Source organism: Mytilus trossulus, chromosome 1, assembly GCF_036588685.1.
Source record: "Mytilus trossulus isolate FHL-02 chromosome 1, PNRI_Mtr1.1.1.hap1, whole genome shotgun sequence".
NCBI classification, from domain to species: Eukaryota; Metazoa; Mollusca; class Bivalvia; order Mytilida; family Mytilidae; genus Mytilus; species Mytilus trossulus.
In genome coordinates this window covers 2,835,973-2,860,216 of record NC_086373.1, presented here as the reverse complement: position 1 = coordinate 2,860,216, position 24,244 = coordinate 2,835,973, and the positions used below count along the sequence as shown (strand labels likewise).

The following is a 24,244-nucleotide window of genomic DNA, read 5'->3' as shown; positions in this document are numbered from 1 at the left end:
ATAGCATACACCGACCCACCACCACTGCCGTCCGACAGACAATTAATCACCACCGTTTACCGTAACCGGTGTCGACTTCACAGGAGCATTGAATGTGAGAACAAAAAGCAACAGTATTAGTAAAGCATATATTTGTCTCTTCACCTGCGCCAACACTGGAGCTGTGCATTTGGAAATCGTTGAAGACCTTACAGAACAAACATTTCATTCTAGCGTTTGGGAGATTCGCCAGCCGCAAATCGTTACCAAAAATCATGATGTCTGACAAATGTACAACATATGCCGCAGCAGCGAAGGAAATTGAAATGCTTAAAACACCATGTGATGGATTCAATATACAAGATGTCTTACATCTATTATCTACTATTCAGGAACAACTCAACATATATGGAACTCAGTGGAAATTTATTCCGAAGCGTGCACCATGGTATGGTGGTTGGTGGGAACGATTGATCGGCTTGACCAAGAAATTGAATAAAGAAAGTGTTAGGACGAGCACTAGTTACTTATAGAGTGCCAGAGACAACTGTGACCGAGATAGAGGCTATATTAAATGATCGTCCGTTAACCCACGTATCAACGGACCTTACCGATGATGAACCGCTTACACCGTCTCATCTTCTCTATAAGACGGATTAAAACTTGTTACCGTATTCAGGAACAATTAATTTCAGCAGTGAGGAGAACGTACAAAACTTAACACATTGCACAGCAAATAGACAATAGACAATCTAGTGTTCAAAAACGCATTATTCACCACTTCTGGAACAGATGTCGACGAGAATATCTCACTTCACTTAGGGACAACATAGAAATACCGGAATTAACATTCAAATCATTTAAAAAGTGGGCGACATTGTACAGATTCATGATGATACCCCAATGACAGTGTGGAATATAGCGATTATCGTTAAGTTAGTTTATGGGAGAGATGGACTTTGTATGTCAGCCATTTTACGCACTAAAAATGGCACGACATCTAAACCAATAAGTAAGCTATATCCACTTGAAGTCTTATCAACAGATAGTCCGTGTGATTCTAGTGACAATACTATTACTTCAACTAGAAAAGCAAAAACTGATGCCAAGGAGAAAATCAAAAGTTGGATTAAACCGTTCCGTAAAACATAAAGACTGTTTAAGTGTAAATAGTTAAAGTTTTATTTCATTTGAGAGACAATAGTTATTTCATTTTAAGATTTTTTCTATATTTATTGCTTAAATTATCCTTCGCGGGACCCCATAACGTTCAGGACTGTGTTCATTAGACGTTTGCGGTACCGCTATATATGTATTGTAGCGTCACGCTACTTATGACGATGAGATTTATGTGCAAATGGAGTTTAGAATCATTACAAGTAAAAACAGCTTGTATTTCTTATTGTGCCTAAAAAGTCTGATAATAACCACTCTAAGATAGTTTGTTTTTGATGAATCAACGCTTATCTATTGTTTCTATGACTCAATTACAAACGCGTTTTGCAGGATCTCGATATTGACGACTTCAAGTCTAAACCTCCTGATTGCACTTGTGCTAGTTCCCAATTCACATATAATCCTGCTGGCCACGTTATTACCGGTGACCTTAACATTGTTAATAACACTTCTCTACGAAACGTGTTATCGAAATGTCCGAAATATCGTGAGCCTAAATCCATCAATTGGAAATACAACTTTAAAATTTTGATGGATTCAGTCGATGATTATGCCAGGCAATGGGCTAAGCGCGAGATGGAAGACGTAGACACTCTATCCGAATGGATAAAGGCAGTGAGGTCCTTAATACTGAATGGGTCCATCAATGCCCATGCTACGTCAATTTTTAAAGACCCAAATGTTGCTAAACACCTATCCGACCTCCATGATAAATATGTTGTTGTCCCCGCAGACAAAGCCCCAAATAACATCGTTTTTGTTTGTAAAAGTCATTACATTAATTGCTTGATAAACGAATTAAGTATAGATTATTCACTTGGAAACTCAACATATACCCTCACGACACTTACCAAAGAGGAAATCCTGGATAATCATAGGTCTGTTCTTTGTTCCTTTGGTATTTCAACCAAAGATGAAGAACTGGATCTTCCATCACTGTATTGGATACCTAAACTACATAAGTGTCCTTACAAACAGCGGTATATTGCTGGGTCTTCCAAGTGCTCCACAAAACCTCTTTCTAAATTATTAACATCCATTTTATCAGCAATCAAAGACGGGCTTCAAAGTTATTGTGAAACTGCCTATTCTAGAGGTGGCGTGAATCAGATGTGGATACTTAAAAATTCCAAAGATCTTTTAGAGTACATACAATCTAACTCTCTTTCATCTTGTAACAGTATTAAAACATTTGACTTCTCTACTCTTTACACAAGTATTCCACATTCCAAACTTAAAGACAATTAAAAGAGTTGGTATTACTTTGCTTCATAAAAAAGAATGGCCAACGTAGATACAAGTATCTTGTCTTAGGGAGGGATAAATCCTACTTTGTAAAGAATCTCTCTGATTCAAACAAAAAATTCTCTGAAACCGATATTATCAAGATGCTTGATTTCTTGATTGACAACATATTTGTTACGTTCGGAGGACGTGTTTTTCAACAGACTGTCGGCATCCCAATGGGAACAAACTGTGCCCCTCTACTTGCTGACTTGTTTCTTTATTATTATGAGGCTGACTTCATGCAGGAACTTCTTAGGAAGAAAGATAAGAAGTTAGCAATATCCTTTAGCTCTACTTTCCGCTATATAGATGACGTTCTTTCACTAAACAATTCAAAATTTGGTGACTATGTGGAACGCATCTATCCCATCGAATTGGAGATAAAGGATACTACAGATACAGTTAAGTCAGCTTCATATCTTGACTTACATCTAGAAATTGACAATGAGGGTCGGTTGAAGACAAAACTTTTCGAAAAAAGGGATGATTTCAGCTTTCCAATTGTGAACTTTCCGTTTCTAAGTAGCAACAATCCAGCAGCACCTGCATACGGGGTATATATCTCTCAATTGATACGATATTCCCGTGCTTGCATTTCCTATCATGATTTTCTTGATAGAGGGTTACTGCTCACAAGGAAGCTATTAAATCAAGAGTTCCAAATGGTGAAGTTGAAATCATCCCTTCGTAAATTTTACGGACGCCATCACGAGTTGGTTGAACGTTATGGAATAACCATTTCACAAATGATATCGGATATATTCCTCACGTCGTAACTACTACCCCCTTCCCTTTCATGAATTTGACCTACCGAATTAGACTATTTACCGGATTTGTAATCACATAAGCAACACGACGGGTGCCGCATGTGGAGCAGGATCTGCTTACCCTTCCGGAGCACCTGAGATCACCCCTAGTTTTTGGTGGGGTTCGTGTTGTTTATTCTTTAGTTTTCTATGTTGTGTCATGTGTACTATTGTTTTTCTGTTTGTCTTTTTCATTTTTAGCCATGGCGTTGTCAGTTTGTTTTAGATTTATGAGTTTGACTGTCCCTCTGGTATCTTTCGTCCCTCTTTTAAACTATTTTTAATAACTTTTAAAAATTACTGCCTATTCTTAATTAGAAGGTATTGTACGTGAGTTTAAATAACCATGTAATCGTGTCAAACGATCCATTACAATAAACTTAATATCACAATCAAATGGTTAAAAAAAAATACAAATATATTGTAAGACAACACGTCTACCCCTAAAGGTCTTCATACCATAAGGCGTCTGAATGTTATTTGTTTTTTGAAAATAAAAATGGAGAATGTCTCAAAGGGAAAACAACCTGACAAAGAACGCATATAATAAGTATATTTCCGATTTTTTTTTAAACAAAAAGCCTAATTCTAGGAACATCTCGATTTTCTAGCATAGAAATTTGTTAATTAACAGTTGTAAAATTATGTAGTAAAACAGATGAAAACATATTATATTAATTCATAAAACAAAAATGGACAAAAAGAATGTTTGAATTTTTGTTTCAAACATGTTAAATATTCAACAATAATGCAATAATAAACGAACAAATTCGCGTATTTTCACAAAATATCCACAACATTAAACAAACAAAAAAAGAACAAAAACTAAAAAACTCGAGGAAAGGGATGACAGAGAGAATTCAGGTATTCGAACCCATACAGACAGGTCCATACCTGAAACGTCTTTATCTTAACCATGAAACCTCGTGGCTACCAATTCATACGCTACGTTTGCCTATTATGTATATATAAAGATGCAAGCCCTGTGTGTCTATTGTACCTATGTATATCATATATTCATTTATATGTATTAATTATACATTTAAATTGTATACGATTGGTGCCTAGAGGTTTCGTCGATATATTGATGTTAGTAACACGTTACAGAATGTATGGACTGGTTCAATTCCCAGTGAAGTCATATAGAAATTACAAAAATGAAAGACAAGTTTTTAAAACAATTCCATGAGTGAACAGAAATCATTCAATTTCAATTTAATGTTATTAGGCACACAAAGGAACAACATATAGAATGGTGAGTCCATTTCAGCGACAGATTTAGGAAGCATTGATTTATCAATAATAAAGTAATCATTTAATGGTGAATGGTCTGAATTTAAATGTTTATACGGAAATTTTTGTATTTATAAAAAAAGATCAAATTTCAAAAAGGAAATTTATATTATATTGTGTTGCTTTTTAAAAGAAAAAAATCTCAAGAAAAATAAGTATTTAATTTTACTTGAAGCAGAAGAAAAACAATTGATTCATTTGGTCCTGACAAATTATTATGTCAGAGCTATTTTATTCCATCTATTGAAATTATGATAACCTATGTATTACATTTAGTTCATTTTAAAAAGTGAACTTTTAATTAGGTTTGAATATTGTGGATATGGTATGCTTGCCAATAAGACAACTGTCCACAAGAGACCAAAATGACACAGACATTAACAACTATAGGTCACCGTACGTTCTTCAATAATGAGCAAAGCCCATACCACATAGTTAAACAATTCAAACGAGAAAACTAACGGCCTTATTTATATACAAAAAAAAATGAATAAAAAACTACTATAAATACAATTAGTATTTAAATGACGCCAAATGTGCTTGTTGTTTTTTACGCACAACTAATTAAAACAGTATAAACAATATCCGGAATAAAGCTTAATATATCTCATCCATTTGATTTACACATTTCGGAAAGAAATATAGTTAATAATGTTCAATTTGTAAGTACTAACATAGCCAGTTGTGTACTATGAATTGCAAACTAGCGCATATACAATCAGAAGGTTAAGACTAAAAATCGTCAATTTTGCGTTCCGAGACAGCCGAAATTCGTATCGTATTAAGTATGGTATAGCTCACTTAGTCCTGTAATATTTGAAATCACAGTGTATGGCAAGACTTATAACACTTGCCGCCACCTTGATAGTTTATTTTACTGGTTTAGCTTACTATTGCTTATTTGTTTTTGTTAACTGTTTAACTTTCATGTTATGGTTAATATGTTAAAACTTTTTGTGCTCAAGTATCTCTGAATGAACAGTTTGTGCAGTAAAATTAGTTCCTATGTCATAGAGTTTCTCGTGTATTTTGAAATTATTTATAGTTGGTATTGTAATTTGTTTTACATTTTGATAAGACTACACGTCATTGAAGAAAAAACTTTGCTTATATTTACATATGACCTTTCTGACCCTCACCGCCTAATATTACAAATTAAAACATATTATCATAATAGAAGATATGCATTGATTAACTTTTGTTTTAAAGGTTTTTGGATCAGAAAACTAGAAAGATATTTTAAACATGCCAGCGAAGTTCGTAGTTATTGGATTCCATTGTTTAAAGAACTCAATCTCATGGTAAGAATTTTAATAAAAACACGTATCTATGTATTACTAGATTTAGTAAGGCAATATTGATTCATCTTTGTTCCAATAATTTCCTACATCTATTCCAAAGTTACAAAAAAAAAAGTAACCTGTTGGAAAATTATTTACTAAAAAAAGAGCTCAAGTTAGACCATATCGACAGGGTAAGCGTTTTATCTAGTAAGTTAAATTACAGATTAGACGATTTTTTTATATTCAAAAATTTGACTGCAAGGCAAGTTGAAAGTGATTTTCAGACTTAGGCTTTGTCGTGAAAAGAGGATAAAACAGTTACATACGTAAACTATTTTGAAGGGGTAAGACACATGTTTGCAAATTATTTTTCGTAAATTATGAAAGCACTACTGAATAAATGACCAACACAAATGGTCAAATAGATATAGTGTCAAGTTTTGGTTAATTTTGCTTGACCCATTCACTTTTAATAGCTTAGTTCACAATAGCATATACCAGTTACCTGAAATTCTCGTTCTTGTCGGCTTTGAAAATCAATATTACGTGTCACTTAATAATAAATTCCCAATGGTAACGTTATGATATGTCTAGCAAAATTATATAAGTATTCTGCTTGGATTTGACATAATTGGGGCTTTATTTCTACACTGCCCGCTTTTTTGGTATTTGATGTCATATTTGCATTGTAGATCTACAATACAAAAGGTTTTCCTTGCTCTCTAGCACGTAAGGCTGAATGGCTGTGTTATATATGTGCATATGTATGGAAGCAGCATCGTCCATATTAATTTCAATTTATTAAAGTATGGAAAGATAATCTATTTTTCATGTCACTATAGCAATTTCTATCTTTACTTGATGCAAAATATTTCACCAAATGGGGGGGGGGGGGGGGGGTTTGAGGGGGGGTTTGAGAGGGGGTATTAAAATGTCACAAGTGACTCAAATATAGAAATGTAGAATTTCAATACAATAGAGGTATAACGTTTTTACTCATCTTTTGTCGTACCAGGCAGATATTCAAATGATGAAGTGCAGCTATACGATCGGATATAGCTAATAGGAAAATTACATGATTTGCATTCAAACAGAAAATAATGAAATGTTCTAGGGTTATGATGACAAAATACAAAAATGATACTGTGTTTCTCTTCATTTAGCTATAAAAATTCATCATTTTTAATCAAATAGGAACTGACACAATATGTATAAAAGAACAGCAGTCTTGTTTGTTGTTTTGCCGTTTAAAAGCCATTTCGATAAAGTTTCCTCTGTTTACAACAGCATGTAGAAATAGTGCATCAATAAAATTAAATCTAGACGTACAAATCAATGAATGATTACGTTTTCTTATTATGTAACAGTGTCAAGATAATTACTATGCTTGCTAGCTGAACCATGGATAGTTATTAGCTCATGTACTACCTTCAGTCTGGAAACACCTTACTGGATAGAACGAATATACGCCGAACGGATCGTTTTTTTCAATTCCTTTGTTATATAAGACGAACGTTCCCATCCGATATTCGTATGTCCATATGCATTTGACGTCCATAAAGTGTCCGTTTTATTTGTCGACGTCCGTTCTGTCTGTTAGAGCATGTTCGAAACATTCAACGGACGTCTAAAGTATGAAGTGTTCGTCGAACGGCCGGTTGTCGTCCGGTTTTTGCGGTACTCGTACGTTCTGTTGACGTTCTGTAACCGTTACTTGTCCGTTATACATCCATAGAAGGTCCGGTAGACCAATTTAGAAATGGAAATCTACCGGATGTTTTACGGCTGTGAAACTAACATGATCGACAGGATAAAGCTTAAAACGGACACGAACCAAATGTAAAACGGATAAATGCTATTAAAAAAAAATTCGTCAGAAATACCAATTATTTCTTAAGTGTCATAAACATTTATTATTTCTAATGGATCTTGGAGTAAGAGCATGTCTTCAATAACAAGAAGCTAATATATATTGAGGCCAGAATGAACTTTCATGTTGCAAATATAAATAATTTTTTTTTTTTTTTTATCTCAATTGACTATGATTGTAAGTTTTCCTAACCAATGTCGTATGTTTTTTCCGGGAACTTAATATATCGCCTATCTACATTTGTAAATAAACATTTTCTCTAAGCGCTTTACCGTGCATAAAAAACAATGATACAAGTACAAAAATATAGAAAACATTTTATTTTTTTTTAAATCAAAAACATCTATGTTCATTAGAATCAAAATAGAGACCGTAACAAATACAACTCAATATATGAAAATTGAAAATTATTGATCACAAATAATTTTAAAATAAAGACAAATTTGGAAGAATATAAGAAGAAAATCAACAGAAGAGCTTCAATTAAGAAATTGGACTAACAGTTTTGTGTCTAAAATTAAAATCAGTAAAGGAAATGAAAATGCAATAAAAATAAGTAAGTATGATACATTAGAATATATACTGAGATCAAATAAAAGTCTAATACTGTCCGATTTTTTATTTTTTTTTAAATCCTGTCTGAATAGATGAGTTTTTTAAATTTTTCTTGAAAGCATTCAGTTTCCGTGGATCGCAGTTCTTTCAGTAAGTCATTCCATAAAACGGCGGCATCTCAATCAAACCGTCTCTCTCCATATGTTTTTGTTTCTTAGTGTTGGTTTGACTAGAAATATATTGTTTTCAGACCGAACAGTTCTTGTTGGCTTGTAAATGTTAACCAGTTCTTGAAGGTACACGGGTGCTTCCTGTTTCAGGGCTTTAAACAAATAAAGCAACACTTTGTATTTGCACCTAAATGTTATTGGCAGCCAATGAAGATGTCATGAAATCGGACTAACATATTCGTTTTTCTTTTTCCTTGTAATTAATTTTACGGCGGTGTTTTGTACACGCTGTAATCGTTGGATTGCATTTGCGGGAAGTCCGTATAACAATGCATTCCCGTAGTCCAATTGAAACGTCACTAAAGAGCAAACAAGTGTCTTTGTTGCATTCTCTGTAATGAATGGATGAATTCGACCGATATTTCTGATTTGGTAGAAACAAGATTTCCAGGTCGCACTAATCTGTCGGTCCATCGCCAATGTTTTGCTCAAGTTAACACCACGGATCTTGACGCATGCTGAATCACTAACGATGCGTTTGCCAAAAGTGAGGTGACAGTCTGAGAACTCTTTGACTCGGTGTATCGGAGAAAATTATCAACTTGGTTTTATCTTTGTTCAATTTAAGCTTATTTGAACACATCCAAGAGCTTATGTTCGCCAAACAGGTTTCAAGTCGAGCTGATACATTATTCCAATTGTCGTGCGGTTTAAGAACGAGATACATCTGAGAATCATCCGCATAGCAGTTGTAACACATATTATGACGTTTACAAATTTCACCTATGGGTTTCAAGAAAATGCAGTAGAGCTTCGGTCCGAGGACGGATCCATGTGGAACACTATACTTTAGATGCATATTGTCCGACTGAACAGACCCGGTTGCGATACGCTGAGTTCTATCATTAAGGTATGATAACAACCAACTTAGCGGGGCTCCATGTATTCAAGTCGATGTCGTGAAATTGAATGGTCGAGGACGTCAAATGCTGCCGAAAGGTCTAACATAAATAAATCTACACACAAGTTATTATCAAGTGCAACAGCTACGTCGTGATGATCTCGCAAATATGCCGTCTTGGTTGAATGGTAAGCACGATAAACCGATTGAACAGGCATTATTTTAAATTGTTTTTTTACCACAATAAGCAAGATGAGCAGTAACTGGCGAGTTTCTGTATTGCGGGTGTTTTGTTAGTTCTTTTTGAATATGCACCTGTTCACACAGGCTATTACGGTCTGTCCAATATAATTTCGGGATTACCAAGACACGTGACGCAGTAGATAAGGTTTGTTGTCTTACAAATCTTCTTCTGATCTGATCCGATATATTATGCAGTCATCGAAATATCTTTTCCTATACTGAATTGCAAAATCACTGTAATGTTTGATGATATTTTTCAATACATCTTGATTTTTATGTATATTTTTCAATCAAAATAAAATTAGTTTCTGCCTGCTCTTATTTGATAGCCTCTAATATGAAGTTTTTTTTCAAATCTAATGTCAATTTTATCTCGTTTATCTTCGATCCAGTATTTTACGGCTGTAAGAAAAAGATCATGCTGAATATTTGTTTAAATACTTCGATCAACGTCAAAAGTTGTAAATAGTGTTTCTTTCGGAACTATGGTAGGAATGTGATTTAAGAATTCCATATCATCTTTGATATAACTTGGAATTGATGGACATAAATGTTAATAATAAGATCAATAAAATGACTAGGTCTTTGAGTTAATGATTCCGGTCCGGCTATAATTGGTCTTTATGTCACATCGGGGGAGGGGGCGGAATGTTTCAAATAAACATTGTTGTGATCGCGAACAGTATTTTGTATTTGTGCACTTTTATATTCTTTTGGATCAAAATCATACAAGTTCTCTATTTCATTATCAGTTAGACATCGATCGTAGTCTTTCATCGGTTTCTATCTGTTCTTTTTAGATAAATTTTACGAGTTATTTGTTTTTGTAGTATTCCTCATCATTTAGCTGTTCTCAAAACTTTTCAAAATCAAAGTTGGAATCCACAATGATGAAGTGATATGCTTCTTAAATGATTATAGTGTCGTCATCTTTAAGACATTTTTTTAACGCATCCTATTCTTAACTTTAATCTCTCCGCGCCTGTAGTCGCATAAGGCAACAACGCTGCTTTTTCCTCCTTTTTTTATAACAAATAGCCTTCTTCAGTGTCAATAGTTTTAACAATGTTAAAACCGTTAAAACCATTGTATAATAGCATCATATATTAAAACTGTTGTATTCCCCTTTAAAAGTGTCCTGTACCAAGTCAGGAAGATGGTCATTGTTATAATATTGTTCGTTTCTCTTTGTGTTGCATTTTAACGTTGAGTCGTTTGTGTTTTCTCTTATTTTTGAGATATTGAGATAAGACGTGGCACGGTACTTGTCTATCCCACATTCATGTATTTGGTTTTCATGTTACATTTGTTATTCTCATGGTGTTTTGTCTGATGATTGGTCTGTTTCTGTGTGTGTTGCGTTTCGGTGTTGTGTCGTTGTTCTCTTATATTTAATGCGTTTCGCTCGGTTTTGGTTTGTTACCCCGATTTTGTTTTTTGTCCATGGATTTATGAGTTTTGAACAGCGGTATACTACTGTTGCCTTTATTTAGACTTACATATTTTTTCCTTATCTGCACAAATCTAAATTGAAAACAACGTTCAAATTTAAGATTGCGTTGGATAAATTTGTATACGTGTGCATGTAACAATTTCTGTTGTAGAAGGGTCTAAATACAGCACAAACAACAATTTTAAAAAGAGCAAAAGAGTGAAGTAATATATTTTTAATAAAACGCATTTGACTAGCAGGTCGAACAACTGCTGTTCTTAAATAGGACATTACAAATAATTGACGATAGTTATCCGTCTTTTTCACTTTTTCATGTCTTATCGCTGTCTGGTCTCAAACGGGAGCCATAATCGGCAATGTGTGAAGGCCGCATTAGCAACATTTTTATTTAGTCATGAACTTTATTATATAGCACGTCGTAGGTACTTAAAACAAAAGTGAATGTACATAACTATAAAGAAATACCTTCCGGATTTTCCTTTCATCTATATATTTAGGACGGTAATTCTTAATGAAATAATTGTCTTTATTAATTTTCATTGTTTCCGTTGTATTACCTAAACACTAATAAAATGTAAAAATGAAGAAATTTAGAGGATTTGATCCAGCGCATTTATTAATATGTTCGCTAAGCGGGGTTTATCTAGTGTGTGCCCGGGCCTCGAATTGGCTGTCCAGTTACTGTCTTTCGTTTTATAATGGTGTTGTCGGTTTGTGCTATATAATTTTCTTGACAACCACTGCAAATGATGATGCAAAGAATATTTTCCGATGTACATTTAAAACTGTTCTTGATTTTGAAAATATGTCCGGATTTAAAAACGAATTATGTTCCTTCAGATAGGTATAAACAAGATTCACAATTTCGTTGTCCACATTTGATTTACCTTCGTTTGACTATTTTCAGTTTAGAATGTTGCATGGGTCTACATTTTTTTGAATGCTTTCTGTTACCGTTTGCTTTTGATTACGTTGTGAATGGTATTTTGTTATATATATTGTTGTAAGTTTGCTTATTTCCCGGGTTGTGCGTAGAACTGTACGGTTCAAGAGCATGTATCTTAAAACATTTGATCTTGAATCCCTTAATTCTGGAGTTGAAATGATAGCACATATGTGTTTAGCTAGGTTATATGGTATATTTGCTTTTTAAATATGTTTTGATGAAATTATTTAAAAAGCAGATTTTGTTTGGAATCAGTCTGTTTATAGAAAATATTGGTTTCTATGTTGGTTCCGTTTGTTATGATGATAATGTCTCAAAATGGTAATTGTTTTTCTATTATTTGTAGAATCTTGTTCAGTTAATCAGAAAAATCAGAAAAGAAACAGACACACAGTTTGACACCAACCCAACGGGAAAATGTGAGAAGGCATTATACATATATCTGGATCTTAATTTATCACAAAAGATTGTAAAGGGAGATGTTCAAGCAGCCAAGGTGGTAATGGAAGATGTGAGATGTATCCTTGTACAGATGGCAAGATGTTATCTCCTTTCGGTAATGAATTTATTTGAAATTGGTTAATAAGTAATGTTTTTGTGGTGTTCTCTTTATTTTTATTTTTTATTCATTTTTTTTCAAACAATCGTGAGTAGGACTAAACTGTGAAACAGGAAATTGATTTACTTGCAAGGTAAGATTTACAAAATCTTTTTTATATCAATTTATGTTAGCCTGAAGTAGTTGATTGTCCTTGATATAAATGGAATGCACTCCAAAAGCTGTACATTTGATAATTAAAATAGTTACCGAACTACTTTACATCAAAATAGTTTTAAAATATATAACAAAAAGTCGATTTGTATGCCAGGTGAACCATTCGGTTATCGAGGAAATGGATTTGTATTTATAACTCACAAATGTAAGCCTATAAATTATAAGTGGTCCTGAATTGACAAAAAGTAAACATTATTCTGACATTGAGCTTACCAGTCAATGGTTGCCGTTTTTTGGTGTGGTTCATGATTATATCTTTTTTTAGACCGTTGGTTTTCCCGTTTTAGTGGTTTAACACTAGTCATTTTAGGGCTGTTCGGGGTGAGACAATATTCCGTGTTGAAAGTCGTACTTGAACCTAAAGTTGTTCATTTTTAGCTCACCTGGCCCGAAGGGCCAAGTGAGCTTTTCTCATCACTTGGCGTCCGGCGTCGTCCGTCGTCCTGCGTCCGTCGTCCGTCGTCGTTAACTTTTACAGAAATCTTCTCTTCTGAAACTGCTGGGCCAAATTAATCCAAACTTGGCCATAATCATCATTGGGGTATCTAGTTTAAATATTGTGTGGCGTAACCCCGCCAACCAACCAAGATGGCCGCCACGGCTAAAAACAGAACATAGGGGTAGAATGCAGTTTTTGGCTTATAACTCAAAAACCAAAGCATTTAGAGCAAATCTAATAGGGAGTAAAATTGTTTATCAGGTCAAGATCTATCTGTCATGAAATTTTCAGATGGATCAGACAAACCGCTGTTTGGTTGATGCCCCTGAATTAGTCATTTAAAGGAAATTTCGCCGTTTTTTGTTATTTTCTTGAATATTATTATAGATAGAGATAAACTGTAAATAGCAACAATGTACAGCAAAGTAAGACTTAAAAATAAGTCACATGACCTAAATGGTCAATTGACCCCATAAGGAGTTATTGCCCTTTAAAGTCAATTTTTAACAATTTTCATAAAATTTGTAAATTTTAATTAACATTTTCGACTGAAACTCTTAGGCCAAGTTCAATATAGATAGAATGTTTGTAAGCAAGCAAGAATGTTCAGTAAAGTAAGATGTACAAACATCACCATCACCAAAACACAATTTTGTCATGAATTCAAATGCGTCCTTTGTTTAATATTCACATAGACCAAGGTGAGCGACACAGGCTCTTTGGAGCCTCTAGTTTTATAAGATGTGACTTGTTTGGAGAGTTAATTGCGTCATTGACATACCACATCTTCTTATTTCTATTTATTCAGAGCTCTTTTAGACTGTTTAGTTGTGGATACTTACCTGAACAAAACATTAAAAAAAATAATTGTATGAAACATTTTTATCAGTTCTGTGTTGACTGGAAACGAAATACCTGAACAGTACTGAATTTATAATTAAACAAAATACCTTAGAAATTAATTTAACTCTTCTGAGAAAGACTTTTTAGATAATGTTAAGATTAAATGGACATTTAAATCTTAAATGTATTTATCCTTGTGAATACCCAAATTACATGAACAACATTAAATGCTGGCCAGTCGAATGATTTTTGATCATTTAACGCAGAGACCGACCCGACACATACTCTTCAGACACCTATCAAAGACAATTTCCTGAAAAATCAAAGGTTGATGCTCTAATAGTAGGGGGAGATATGAATGATCTACTCTCAACTTTAGACACAAAGAATGATCAACTACATATAAAAGTTTAAAAAGCCGGTCAATGGTAAAAAAACAATTAATTAAAATACATAAGTTGATAGACAATTAAATAAAGATAAAAACAATACACATGGAAAAGGAAAACTTCTACATTTTAGGCTAGTAGATAAATAAAGGCAACAGTAGTATACCGCTGTTCAAAACTCATAAATCCATGGACAAAAAACTAAATCGGGGTAACAAACCAAAACCGAGCGAAATACACTTTTTTATAATATGCACAAAAGCACGCATAAACACTGTATCTGTTGATATCAAGCCTGCACAATTTTCATTCACATACCACCTGGCTATTTCGCTTAGATTAGACATGTATGCAAACAATCGGGATAAGGGATATTTTAAAATGAATAATAGTATATTGACTGATACTCAGTAAAGTAAACATATAAATACGTTTATGGAAAAGTATGCGCAGAATTGTAATCTTACAAATGTCCAATAGGACTTGCTTAAAATTGACATAAAAAGTCTATTTTCCAATACTGTATATCTAAAGCCAAAGAAAGGAAAAATAATATTTTAGTAATGGAAAACAAACTAAATATTTTAAATCAAAGATTAGACAAATTACCTGATAGGGAAAATAATCAACTTTTTAATCAAATAAAAAAATTAAAAAAAATAATTAAAAGAGATATACTTTTTTAAAGCCAAAGGAGCCCAAGTTAGATCAGAATAAATGGGTAGAAGAAGGGGGGAAAATACAAAGTACTTTTTTATCCATAGAAAAGTACACAGGCTAAAAAAATATATTAATAAATCAATGACCAAAACCGGTGAGGTTACTGTTGACCAAATCTCTTTACAAAAGTAGATGTCCCGAAACTGATATTTTAAAGACATACTTAGAAAATACCCCCATTGATTATTCTTTAAATGGGTGTGAAAGCAAACAAGTGGATGGTAAATTAACCTTAGAAGAGTTAAAATCTCCTATTTATAATATGAAACTAAATAAAACTTCAGGCAAAGATGGCTTAACAGTTGAGTTTTATCGACAATTTTGTCCAAATTTAAAGCATGTTGTATTGAATGTGTCTAACACATGTTATGATAATGAAACTTTATCTGACAACTAAAAGATTGGGATAATATCATTGATTTAAAAAAAAACGACCCTTTGTCCTTTGATAATTACCGTCCAATTACTTTGTTGAATTATTGATGTAAAACTTATTACATATATCTTAGCACAAAGACTTACTTTACTTAATTTGGAGATCAAATTGGTTACGTTAAAAATCGATATATAGGATTCGACGAACTTCAAATTCAAGATATTACACATTATGCTGAAACCTTTATTATTTATGAAGCTATACTATTTATATGATTTTTCTAAAGCGTTCGGTTCCTTCGCATGGGACTTCATGCTGGAATCATTAAAAAAAAATCTGATTTAATAAGTCTGTTCAAAAGTGGGTCAAAACACTTTATTATGATTTTAAAGGATGTATTTTAAATAACGGGTGGATTTCTGAAACCTTCGGGATTCAACGGGGAATTAGACAAGGATAACCTTTAAGCGCGTTATTGTTTGTTTTATATATTGAAATAATGGCTTGTAGAATAGGATATAATAATGATCTGAAAGGGATGCAAAATTAATAAAAATTGATAACAAAATCTCATAGCCTAAGAATTTGACAGCTAGCAGATTATACAACTCTCTTTTTAAGATCTAAAAATGAAATAAAACATAGAAACTTTTGGATCTTTTTCGGGACTTAAAGTCAATAGAAACAAAACAGAGGGTATATGGCTAGGTTAACTTAAACGCTGCAAAGACAAATTTGAAAGTATCAATTGGAAAGATAAAGTGAAAAGTCTTGGCATTTATTTTTGCCTTAACAAAAAAAGAATTTGAAACACTAATATAGAAATACAGTTTGAAAGGATACTAAATGATTGGAAGAAAAGAAAATCGAATATGATAGGAAAAATAACTATAATTAAAAGACTAGTTATTCCAAATATAACATACGTTGCTTCATTGATAAATCTAAGCAGTGAAATTATAAGTCAATTTGAAAAAATCTTTTTTCTTTTTTTTATGGGAGGGTGGTAGCGAGAAAGTTAAACGCGCAGTGTTAAGAAACGATTATATTGAAGGGGGACTAAAAATGACAGATATTGATGCATACATTGAGGCTGATAAAATAAATTGGGTAAAAAAATCAACTGATGAAACTTGCACTAACTGGAAATCATACCTACTTTTTATTTTAGAGAGTGTGGGGAAAATAGTTTAATATTTGAAATGAATCTTGAAATGTTGGATTTAAAATGGAGGAAGAAAGACAAAAGTACCCGATAATTAAACAGATATAAGAAAGCAAGATATATATGGAAACCAATATATAAAAACACGTGGCAAAAGTTTATACTTAAGTCATTGGGTAGAGGAAATCATAATTTTGGTTAATGATGTAATTAATTATAAAGAGATATTTCTCATAAAATATAAGATAAACTAAAAAAGGAAACACAATTGGATCGCTGATTTACCCAAAAGTTGGATCTAAAAATTAAAGAGTAATATATCAAAACATACAAAAATCAACATGACAAAAGACATTACAATGGATTATTATGGATTGAATTACAACCTAGACAAAATTAAGTTTAAAGAAATTTATAATACTATAAGCAGGTCAAATAAAGAGCTTCCAGTAGGTTTTTGCTCATGGAAAAACTAATAATCAGGCGGAAATGTTTTTTATTTCATTTTAAAAAAAACCTATCTTTTACCTTTCTTGTTTTTTAAATTTTCAGATGGAAACTACCGCATAATTTAATTCACCGACTATAGTTAAATGATACTCTTCAAAAGATAAAAAAAACAACAGAATGAGTGCGAAGAACTGTTCATTAAAGTGGGCATGTAAGAATTCTGCACCATTTATCGTAATAATGACAAATATAACTGTAACCGATCAATGTAATATTACTTCTCATTAAATTTGCAGGTGGACGACTAAAAGTAAAAAGCGCAAATGTCCGGTCAATTTAAGCGCAAATGTCCATAGTATTTATATCATCTGGAAATTTTCTTTTTGTGACAATTTCAATAAAAAATATTAGAAATTTGATTCTCTGTCTGTCTTGTTTGAATTTGGTTGACCCAGATTTTTGAGAATCACAATATTTCATTGTAATTAAAAGAAGAAACATTTCTAAACACAATTGCTCTTAAATGTTTTGTTTGAATATCAGATATAATATATTATTCAATGTTTAGTGTATTTGAATGATAAGATAATATCTTAAAAAAACAATCATAATTCAATTATACTGACCTCTTGATCCGAGGCCCGATTAGAAACCATGCTCGTTCACTTTTGCTTAATCCAAAACTACAAGCTAAACAAAAGACGGTCAGAGTTCCGTTTCATTGTAAGGTAAAGTAATGTATACATGTTGTAGACAGCTATTACTCCTTAAATTGTAACTAACACATACTACTATGTAGAATTATACAAGTTTGCCAATGAAATCCCTTAGTTTTATTGATAATTAACAATACAGGGCAGAACCTTAGTGTCATAGTTGTAACATAGAGGAGCTTTTTTAACAACTTTTATAGTAAAATAAGGTATCTGAAGTTAAAAAAAAAAAGAAGAAAAAAAAAAGGTCAATTATTGATGTTCCTGTAAAATTTAAACAATACATTCGTCACTTTTATATATACACGAGTGTCCTTACGAACAACGTAAAACCATTTAGATAGATCAGACAATTGCGTTTCGAAACTATTTTCTTCGGCCATGTGCTTGTCACATTATGTTAGACGAAAAATGCGTCATGCATTACCTCAAATATTTTCTGATCGAAATTTTCAAGTAATTACAATGACTTAAACAAAACTAATGTTCAGCACTTCCTTTTCAAAATTTCTGTCAAAATCTCCTATTCTTTCTAAAATAAAACCAAATATATAACTATGATCGCCGGATATATCACTCATATATACAAAAGAGCTTTCAGAGTGAAACGTTTTATTGCTATAGGTTGCACTTTGAAAATACATCGTTTCACAAGCCATGCCTCTCTTAGGGATATATATAATATTCATAGATATGTTAATTTGTTAACGTACTGGTTACCAAATATGATCTCTGTACTTTATCTCATAGAGAAATAACTTTGGAATGTTACCAGTATAAAAAATTTGTTAACATCTAAATTTAGTTCTTAGGGTGTCAATAAGTTGTGGATGGGTAGATTTTCATTTTAGTATCAAAGGTGCTTGAGGACAGGATCCTGCATGAGCCCAATATTGTCCCTCTCCCTGATTATCATAAATCTCTGATTTTTCGATATATATCACTTATTTGTACCATATATATACTAATATACCATATTTATACTCTAAATATGCATGTTTACTATCAACGTGAATCTCGACTATAGAGCGAAGCGAAAGGTTGCCAACTTCGTTTCAAGAAATTGGGGCACTGGTCAGGAAAAATTGTTTTAAAATCTAATAAAATGTCTCTTACCGGTCTAATCAACGAGTACTTGCTGTTCCCATATAATTATCCTTATCGAATATCAATATCTAGACACAATATTTTACTGTTTATACACTCTTAGTTAGTTTTTTCGCTGGCGGTGTTGCTGTTTTTTTGTCCATTCAACTTCGTTCAACGGAAGTTACAAAACAACGACATCTGTGTGGTCTTCAGCTCAAGAAGGATAACTCCACATGAAAACGCGGGAAATTAGATGAGTTCCGGGGTAGAAAAAGTCAGAGATTTTCGAAAAGTACACATTCGAAATTCTCGTATGTTTTCTTTCCCAGCATTTATCCCGGAACTCATCTAATTTCCCGCGTTTTCAGGTGGAGTTATCCTTCTTGAGCTGAAGACCACAAGTACTCGTTGATTAGACCGGTAAGAGACATTTTATTAGATTTTAAAACAATTTTTAGTATGAGTTAAAACTATTCAGTTCATAGCTATATAAACTATAGCCGTTCAGGGCATATACATGTTGAAAATATATGCCGAACAGCCCTATATTTTGACCTTTTGAATAAAATTGTGGTGCCTATCAACTTTTCGTTCTGAGTTATATTTTTCACGAAACTTGAAAGTAAGTGGCACAGTCTTAGCCGCAAAAGGAGTTCCTATGGAAAATTGCATTTTCTATATTTACAGAATTGCAACCTATAGATATTATCTGATAACACGAACTTCTCAATCTAGTATGAAAATCAGTTTTTGAAAAAAAGTTATGATTTCTAAATGATTTGTTTTCTTATTCTCATATACAAATTTAATGATATTTCAGGGAAATAATGAGCAGGTCTGTAAAATCTGTACCGAAGGTATGTATATTTTTTATCCATATTGTTTGAATTACCATAAGCACATCTATTGCGAAGACATGTATGAATCAACTTGAATCTCTGTTGAAATCTTTCAAAGGTGACATGGTTGCTTACCGTTTTCTACTTAAATTACCTTGCCTGTAATTTAAATAAAGTGTCCTACCTAAAGAAAATGCAGCACATCAGTGTAGATGATCAATTAAATATTTTCCAAGTATCAAATGATGTTTTGTCGCAAAAACACATATACACGATCCTACATATTTAACTTTTTTATAATTTCATTTATATAATAGGATAATGATGGAAAATGAACTGCTATTTGAAATAATGTTAAAAAATTACTAGGTCATATGCCTTCATACTGATCAGAAAGACTGACGTTTACAATTTGTATTCTTTAACACAGTTGACACAAAATATCCTGTTACCAAGGGAAACGCATTGTTATGTAATTTTTATCAAACCTGGATTACTGCCCTTCAGAATCTGAGGAAGCTCGATGTTGCAAGGAAACTTGACTCTGACAGTGTGACAATTAAGGTAATCATTGATAATAGACTAAGTAGTTTGCTCAGTCTAGATGGCCGAGGGGCATCGAGCAATGAACACAGTGCAGGTGATTTTATCTCGGTATCACAATAGCATGAGTTCAAATCCCTGCGACGGAAGAACAAAAATTTACTTCCGCAAATTTACAAATTTAACATTGGTGTGCTGATCAGCCGGGAAGCCAATGACGCAGGCAAGTTCCTCTAGACGTTTTTGATCACGTGATTCAGACGTCAACAAAATGACGTTTTTGATCTGCAAAATCGGGAATGAATTTCCGTTTTTTCTCTTTATGTGTTGATTCTATGTTGGTATTGAAGCTTTTCAACCCTGCAACTAGTATATTTCAAATAAGTTTTGTTAGAGTGGACAAAGGTAAAGAAATAGTAAAAAAGATTGTGTAGTAATATGTAATATAACCCAAATGAAAACCAATGCGCGATTTCGAACCTTTTTTAACCTTTTTATTTATCCGATTTTGTGGCCGGAGATCCCTCCTGTCGACTGAGAGAAAGGTATGACTTGCAGTCATAGTCACTTCGATTGCCGCTCATTCCTTTGTGAAATGGCTGTACTTAGTCGTCAACATGCTGTATACCAATTTTACACTGTAGAAGATTATCAGAATTTTCATAGAAAGATATGATGTACCAGTGGAGTGACTGTTTTTGCATCCCTTGCGATAGCCCACAGACGAAGAACCTACTTTAGAATTTAAGGCAGCTCTCATCATCAAGTCTTTGAGGCTGTTGGGTCTACCGAAAGTCAATACAGATTGCTCAGGAAAGATCTTGGATAGTTTAGGATAATATTCGATTTCTTTCCAAATTTCACGGATAAGGTGCGATACCTTGGCAAATTTGGGATGGTAAGTCTCAGGCATTATATCTTGTGGACCTTTTTAAATGTGTATATTTCTTGTGATCAGTTTAATTGTCAATCGTCAATGGCAGTCAAATGCGTTGTTTAAATATACTTTTTCACTCTTTTGATCTTTTGGAAAATGTTGTTTGTGCTGTTTTTAGACCCTTCTACAACGAAATTTGTTTGACATGCACACGTATAAAAATTGCGGTTTTTATCCAACGCAATCATAGGTTTGAACGTAGTTTTCAATTTAGACTCGTTTATATTTTTTGTTTGGGCATGTATCATATTTTCCCTCCAGTTTATATGATCCGTTCATCCTATATATTGACTCTTAAAAATCAAGAGTTAATCTAAAAATGAGGGTACTTTCTCTAAAAAATGAGGGTACTTTTTATATGGCCTTCCAAATACCGTTTCGATCCCTATATATAGCTAACATCACTGAAGAGACATTTATTGTCGAAATCCGGATATGGTGTACTAAAGAAATATTGACACCGAATGTTTGTGGCACAACATCCTGTCCACAAGTTAACAAAAAAATCTTTTCTGTGACGTATTAAATTTATATTTAGATCCAGTTTGTTACATCGTGTGATCAATTTTATTTGGCAATCGTCAATGGCAGTCAGCAGGGTTAAAGAACATCAGTTGTTCGACCTGTTAGTCAAATGCGTTGTTTAAATATACTTTTTCACTCTTTTGATCTTTTGGAAAATGTTGTTTGTGCTGTTTTTAGACCCTTCTACAACGAAATTTGTTTAACATGCACACGTATAAAAATTGCGGTTTTTATCCAACGCAATCATAGGTTTGAACGTAGTTTTCAATTTAGACTCGTATATATATATATGCGATCCGATGGATACATCTGTTGTAGGGTTGTCACTGACTCAGACGTACTTATGAATATAATTATTTTCTGCTACTGTATCTTACATTAATTTGTAGGATCCTTTACTATAGATAATTTAGCTGATCTGTAACAATAACATCTTCATGCCTTATATATCATGTACTGTAGTACGCCGCTAGATTAAAACTGACGTGGAAAGGTAACATATGGCCACCGAAAGCTCTTTTTTTGAGAGCACAGGTGGTCGTGTGGTCTAGCGGGACGGCTGCAGTGCAGGCGATTTGGTGTCACGATATCACAGTAGCATGGGTTCGAATCCCGGCGAGGGAAGAACCAAAAATTTGCGAAAGCAAATTTACAGATCTAACATTGTTGGGTTGATGTTTAGACGAGTTATATATATATATATATATATATATATATAAGTGCCTATAAATAGCACCACATGACATACAAATCTATGGGAGTGTGGATTAATCAGTACAGAGATTAATTCAACTACACAAATAAAATTATAGATTGCCTAACAATGTAATTTTAACACACTATTTAATATGTAAATATAAGAATGTTTAAAATATTTACAAAATGATGAAAATAAACGCAATATTTCGCTAGACCAACTAGCTTTATCAAGCGTGCATCTATCCAGGTGAAATCGGATGTAGATGATAAGAAACTTTTGCAGCTCAATGTATATGTTGAACTTAGCTGCCTTGAAAATAAGAAAAATTTTTAAGAAAATTTTGCAGCTCAATGTCTATGTTGAATTGGATTGAGCTGCCTTAAAAATAAAAAAATAAATAAATTTTTGCAGCTTCATGTATATGTTGCTCTTGGATTTAGCTGCCTTAAAAATACATAATTATATATATATATAAAACGTCTGTATAGTAGTCAACGATTTTCCCCACGAGGGCGCTGGATCGTTACGAGTAACGATACATGTACACAATAAATAAATTGTATAAACGCCTAAAAAAGTGTACACAACAACTCCAAATACAAAAAAAAGGTAACTATAAATGTAATTATTTATAAATATTTCGGATAACAGATATCCTTCGTCAGTCAGATTCTGATGTGAAATGAATCATCTTTGAGTCTCGTTAGATTATATATATATATATATATACAACTCGTCTAAACATCAACCATACAATTTTAGATCTGTAAATTTGCTTTCGCAAATTTTTGGTTCTTCCCTCGCCGGGATTCGAACCCATGCTACTGTGATATCGTGACACCCAAATCGCCTGCACTGCAGCCGTCCCGCTAGACCACACGACCACCTGGGCTCTCAAAAAAAGAGCTTACGGTGGGCATGTGTTACCTTTCAACGTCAGTTTTAATCTAGCGGCGTACTACAGTACATGATATATAAGGCATGAAGATGTTATTGTTACAGATCAGCTAAATTATCTATAGTAAAGGATCCTACAAATTAATGTAAGATACAGTCACAGAAAATAATTATATTCATAAGTACGTCTGAGTCAGTGACAACCCTACAACAGATGTATCCATCGGATCGCCATCAATGATGATGACACATGGCTGTGTACATAATGTATATACAACTCGTCTAAACATCAACCCAACAATGTTAGATCTGTAAATTTGCTTTCGCAAATTTTTGGTTCTTCCCTCGCCGGGATTCGAACCCATGCTACTGTGATATCGTGACACCAAATCGCCTGCACTGCAGCCGTCCCGCTAGACCACACGACCACCTGGGCTCTCAAAAAAAGAGCTTCCGGTGGGCATGTGTTACCTTTCCACGTCAGTTTTAATCTAGCGGCGTACTACAGTACATGATATATAAGGCATGAAGATGTTATTGTTACAGATATCTATAGTAAAGGATCCTATATATATACAACTCGTCTAAACATCAACCCAACAATGTTAGATCTGTAAATTTGCTTTCGCAAATTTTTGGTTCTTCCCTCGCCGGGATTCGAACCCATGCTACTGTGATATCGTGACACCAAATCGCCTGCACTGCAGCCGTCCCGCGAGACCACACGACCACCTGGGCCCTCAAAAAAAGAGCTTCCGGTGGGCATGTGTTACCTTTCCACGTCAGTTTTAATCTAGCGGCGTACTACAGTACATGATATATAAGGCATGAAGATGTATACATATATAAGTCTATAAAAAGGACCAACCAGCAAATTTACTA

The 24,244-nt window shown here is 33.4% G+C and overlaps 1 protein-coding gene across 1 annotated transcript in view; it reads left to right on the top strand.

Annotated features, from left to right (window-relative positions):
* The first annotated feature begins 257 nt into the window (after positions 1 to 257).
* The window catches only part of LOC134698932 (3'-5' exoribonuclease HELZ2-like), a 52,337-nt gene continuing 28,350 nt past the window's right edge, over positions 258 to 24,244 (top strand). Inside the window, exons 1-2 of the mRNA XM_063560617.1 lie at positions 258 to 485; positions 12,309 to 12,518. Of these exons, the coding sequence (XP_063416687.1) occupies positions 258 to 485; positions 12,309 to 12,518 (438 nt within the window). The remainder of the gene's footprint in view (positions 486 to 12,308; positions 12,519 to 24,244) is intronic.